This window comes from Rutidosis leptorrhynchoides, chromosome 5, assembly GCF_046630445.1.
Source record: "Rutidosis leptorrhynchoides isolate AG116_Rl617_1_P2 chromosome 5, CSIRO_AGI_Rlap_v1, whole genome shotgun sequence".
In the NCBI taxonomy this organism is placed as follows: Eukaryota; Viridiplantae; Streptophyta; class Magnoliopsida; order Asterales; family Asteraceae; genus Rutidosis; species Rutidosis leptorrhynchoides.
Genome location: NC_092337.1, coordinates 394,931,404 through 394,937,403, shown reverse-complemented (window position 1 = coordinate 394,937,403; position 6,000 = coordinate 394,931,404). Strand labels below are relative to the sequence as shown.

The window sequence follows — 6,000 nt, the reverse complement described above, 5'->3', positions numbered from 1 at the left end:
AAAATATAATATATAATTAATTAATTTAAATTATATATTATATATATTATAAAAATATGTCGACGAGCTAGTTGCCAAAACATTGTGAGCTGGAAAAGTTTCCCATGCGATCGCATGGGAATTACACTGCCCAGCCATGCGATCGCATGGCAGTGGAAATCAGTCCAGGTCTATAAAGCTCGCAAGTTTTGTTCGAATATATTTACTTTTTTTCTCAAAATCTCTCTGTCTCTCAAATATATATATATATATATATATATATTATTAAGATTAATATTATTATTATTAATCTTATTATTTTTATTAGTAATATTATTAGTAATATATATATATATATATATATATATATATATATATATATATATATATATATATATATATATATATATATATTAAGATTAATATTATTATTATTAATCTTATTATTTTTATTAGTAATATTATTAGTATTATACATAAAATACTACGACGAGGTTATGTCCAAACGATTTCAAAACAAATTTACGAGCAAGCTAGAGTTAAGGAAATTATGGGTTATTGCCAAGAAGATTATGGGTAATGTTCGGGGGTATATTTGTGAATCAAACCTAGTGTTTATCATCTCCGTTACGTCTACGTACTTTTCTACAATATTAAATCTCAATATTGATACGTTGAGATCTATGGTTATTCGATACTCTGAGTTTCGATCACATTATGATGAACGACTTTATATGCTGATAAGGTGAGTTTCATATGATCTCTTTTACCCTTTACATTTTTGGGCTGAGAATACATGCAAATACTTTATTAACTGATTTACAATATTTATATGCGTGAGTTTCATTTGCTCCCTTTTTAAATGCTTTTGCAATATATATTTTTGGGCTGAGAATACATGCACTTTATTTTAAACACAATGGATACAAGTACATACTAAATTCTACACTGAGTTTGAACCGAAAATCCCTTAGCTTTGGTAACTAGTAACTGCCAGTTATAAGAACTGGTGGGCGCGAGTAGTAGTATATGTATCCATAGGGCTTGACATCTCCGTCTGTTCCAGGTATAGAAACCCTAGCCTGAACTATTAAACAGACGTATGCTATTTGAGGTTAGTACACGTTGGTTTGCGTGTATTGTACATGTTGGTTGCATGTATGTTAAAACAGGGGTACTTATTATAACGTTAAAGTTTAGTTACCAGGGTACTCAATCTTGTAGAATCTTTTGATAAACGTTTCTGGATGAAACAACTGAAATCTTGTGATCCACCTTTATATACAGATTATACGAAACATTAAAACTATGAACTCACCAACCTTTGTGTTGACACTTGTTAGCATGTTTATTCTCAGGTTTCCTAGAAGTCTTTCGCTGTTTGCTTATATGTTAGACAAGCTATGTGCATGGAGTCTTACATGGCATATTTATCAAGGAAACGTTGCATTCACCAAATTATCACCATGTATCTTATTTTGACTGCATTGTCAATGGAAGTACTATTGTAAACTTATTTACGGTGATTGTCTATATGTAAAAATCATCTGATGTCGAAAACCTTTGATTTAAATATTCATTTATGGTGTGCCTTTTCAAAAGAATGCAATGTTTACAAAACGTATCATATAGAGGTCAAATACCTCGCAATGAAATCGATGAATGACGTATTCGTCCATATGGATTTGGAGCGATCGTCACACGAGCATATTCTCATTTTTTTTTGTGAATTTCGAGACAAAAAAGGTCGAAAAATGGACATTTAAGTGATAATCCCTTTGTTTTTCAACTTAGATATCTAATTAAGTAATATCACAAACAATTTTTTCCGGAAATAAACGGGAACCTGAAACTTGATTTAATGAACCAAATATTGTTATTATAATCATAAACATAATATAAAGTACCAAAGTTAATAAATTCTAGATAATGCTCAATATTATAAATAAATCATTTATAATAATTATTATTTTGTTAGAAAAACAAAAACTTTATAATAATCCTTTATCTTGAAAGGAAAAAAAAAACAAGATACATTAAAAAATACGGTTATAATTAATTAATTACTAACCACCAAAGCTTAGCTTGAGTAGTATGGGTGAGATTCAACTTGGGAAATGCTAATTCAGGTTCGATTCTCACTCTAAGGGGGAATTTTCAACATTTGATGTTACCTCCAACATCAATGTGATTTGGAAAGGTTTCTGGCAGTTTTCCTAGCTTTCGATGGTACTTCTAACATCGTCGCGAATTAGGTTTCTTCCTGACGCGTGTGTGTGTGACAAATGAGAGCATTCGATGTCGATATTGCCGTTAGAAAAAAATTAATTATTTATTTCAAATACACTTCCAAAAACATTTATACTCTGTATTAGCCAATTTGAAGATATTGAAATGGGTCCATATCTAGTTTTATATTGACAAGAACAAGAAAACCCCAAAACAGTAGCCGTGATGTAACCTTTTTATTGGGCCAACCAGCATTATATTTAAAGTCCGTGTATAAATTAATTGGAATGGCCTGTGGGCCCAAAAAACTACAACTCATGCATTACCCTAAATCATAAAGCTGATCAGATATACATAAAAACTCATACGCCCAAATTTTCAATATCGGATCAAATTGTAAAGTAAAAAAAGAAAGATGCAGATCTTCGTGAAAACCCTAACTGGTAAAACCATAACTCTGGAGGTCGAAAGTAGCGACACCATCGATAATGTTAAGGCAAAGATTCACGATAAGGAAGGTATAACATTTCTTTTCAATTATCTAAACTTCATCATAATTTTTCTATATTATATACTCCGTATTTATTATACTATAGAAGATGTAATTCAATGCAAATCTGGAATTGGCTAATATAATACAGTGTATGTACGTATGCATATTTACATAATCATGCTACTGTAGGTATGCAACCCTAACCATCTGCAATTGTTGATCCGTAACGATAGTACCTGCAATTGTTGATCTGTAACGATCGTAATTGCAATATAAATACATGTAAATTCATTAATTAATGATTTTATATTGTCATACCGCTGTTTTTGTAGGTATTCCTCCGGACCAGCAGCGTTTGATCTTTGCCGGAAAGCAGCTTGAAGATGGCCGAACTCTTGCTGATTACAACATTCAGAATGGTTTTTGCTGTTAACAATTTTTTTCTATTATTTATGGTTCGTATTAGAAATGAACATTAAGACCATCTTTATCCCTGATGGGCGTTTTGGCGTGTTGCTGGGGAATACCAACACGCTGCAAACGTTCTACGTGCTGGGTGCACGCACTTGGACCAACACACACACCAACACGCCTTGTTATGGTGTGCTAGGTGGCATGTTGGCCAACACACACCCCCAACACGCTGCGATAAAGTGGGTCTAAGTAGTATTTAGGTGTTTTTTACCTTGATTTTGTATTCAGAGTTGTTATTGATGTATAGTCAAAATTGACAGCTGGTGAACACTGGCAATTGTAGTTTTTGGAATGATTAAATATACAATCTGGCTATTAATTTAACATAATTGTTTAATTAGTTTGAATTTCGTATATTCAGATTAATTTGGGGAATAATGTACCAATTTATGATCGCTTTGATGTGAATAGTTACTCATGGTGTTAAAAAGTTTGCTTAATGTAATCTGTGCAGAATGACAGTACTGTATTAGTTTAAATAGAGTTTAAATTAGTGTTCTTTATTTTGTTCAGAATCGACACTTCATTTGGTTTTGAGGCTGAGGGGAGGAAGGGGTTTAATTGAACCTTCTTTGAAGACGTTGGCCGATAAATACAAACAGGACAAGAAAATTTGCCGCAAGTAGGTTCTCTAAATCTCATCATGCATATATTTTGATGATGATCCGAATGTTGCGTATATGTCATATTTGTATTCGTTATGCGTATTTTAGGTTCTTAAAATAAATATGTGCTCTGTCAGTTGCAGAATCATTAAAAAGATCAGGGATTTCTCTAAGAAATTATGATTTGCATCTTCTTACCATTGGTTTTTTCAAGTTGTAATTAAAATAATTTGTTTTGATGTTATAAACTTTGGAAGGAGGTTATCTTACTCAAATCTTTTTCCGTTTGTCCATTTTTTATTAAATGGGTAAGCTTAATGACATGTTTACATGATTTTAGTTATTATTGATTTTTATTTTGTTGAATTATATGGTTGTATGTAGATGGTTTTCTTTTAAACATGTCTGAATTTCATCATCATGAGCTTTTTACTATTTCTTTTGTGCGGCATTCTAAAATATATGTAAATTGTTTGACTTGTTTTATGTCTGAAATCTATTTTGTTGAGGACCTTAAAGATGATCAATGCCTTTTATGTCTGAAATGTATTTTGTTTGTTAGGTGTTATGCTCGCCTACACCCAAGGGCTGTAAACTGCAGGAAGAAGAAGTGTGGTCACAGCAACCAAGTAATATTTCTCTCCACATCACTTCTAATTTTCATTTTTGTACATGCTTTTAACATTGTTGTATGGCTTTATATCTCTGGTTGTATTATTTGTTGATTTTTCTGTGCTTTATGTGTTTGCAGCTAAGGCCAAAGAAAAAGCTTCAATCACACGTACCATGAGTCTTTTGTTTGTTTGAAGAGAAACTATTGGTTATTTTAGAACATATGTTTCTTGTTTAGTGGTTTTTTGTTATTTTCTATGAATTTAAACTTTCTTAATCGATTGTTTAATTTTCCTAAGCACAATTAGTCTTTGTACTCTTGGTTTTGGGTGTTAAAAAGTAGTCTTTATGAAAGGACCCGTCCTAATCCATCCGGACGATGTCCATATCGATTATAAACGATTCACAACAGTTGATTACATCGCGAGGTACTTGACCTCTATATGATACATTTTACAAACATTGCATTCGTTTTTGAAAAGACAATCTTTCATTACATCGAAAGTTGACAGGCATGCATACCATTTCATAATATATCCAACTATAATTGACTTGATAATAAACTTGATGAACTCGACGACTCGAATGCAACGTCTTTTGAAATATGCCATGAATGACTCCAAGTAATATCTATAAAATGAGCAAATGCACAGCGAAAGATTTCTTTCGTACCTGAGAATAAACATGCTTTCAAGTATCAACCAAAAGGTTGGTGAGTTCATTAGTTTAACATAAATAAACATTTTCATCATTTTAATAGACCACAAGATTTCATATTTCAATTTCTCATAAATATACGTCCCATGCATAGAGACAAAAATATCATTCATATGGATTGAACACCTGGTAACCGACATTCACAATATGCATATAAGAATATCCCCATCATTCCGGGATCCTCCTTCGGACATGATATTAATTTCGAAGTACTAAAGCATCCGGTACTTTGGATGGGGCTTGTTGGGCCCGATAGATCTATCTTTAGAGTTCGCGTCAATTAGGGTGTCTGTTCCCTAATTCTTAGATTACCAGACTATATAAAAAGGGGCATATTCGATTTCGATCATTCAACCATATAATGTCATTTTAATTACTTGTGTCTATTTTGTAAAACAGTTATAAAAGTTGCGCATGTATTCTCAGTCCCAAAAATGTAAAGAGTAAAAGGGGATCAAAGGAACTCACCTAATGTATTTTGTAGTAAAATACATAGAACGACATTGAACAAGTATAGGATTGGCCTCAGATTCATGAACCTATATCATTTATATGTATATTAACACATATAATGGAATTCGAAAAAGTCTAGGTATTATTATTAATTGTTATTTTTAGTAACTTGTACGTTTCATTAATAACTAAATTAACTATATTTATTTTTTTATATATAATAAATAGATAATTAATATTTATTACAAATATTTTAATATAGTTATGTTTTATGTAAATAATATATTTTTACATAGAAAATCTTTATTTGATACATTAATAATTAATAATACTAATAATAATAATGATAAAAATAATGATAATTCTAATAATAATAACAATGATAGTTCTAATAATAAAAATGATAATTTTTATATAAAAATTTAGTTTCAATAATAA

At 30.9% G+C, this 6,000-nt stretch overlaps 1 protein-coding gene across 1 annotated transcript; it reads left to right on the top strand.

Moving 5' to 3' along the window:
- Window positions 1-2,563: 2,563 nt before the first annotated feature.
- LOC139847904 (ubiquitin-ribosomal protein eL40z fusion protein-like) lies at window positions 2,564-4,736 on the top strand. The gene is made up of 5 exons (XM_071837633.1): window positions 2,564-2,726; window positions 3,034-3,120; window positions 3,689-3,797; window positions 4,343-4,409; window positions 4,532-4,736. Exons 1-5 carry the CDS (start codon window positions 2,624-2,626, stop codon window positions 4,568-4,570), a joined length of 405 nt encoding a protein of 134 aa, XP_071693734.1. The 5' UTR covers window positions 2,564-2,623; the 3' UTR covers window positions 4,571-4,736.
- The last annotated feature ends 1,264 nt before the right edge of the window (window positions 4,737-6,000 follow it).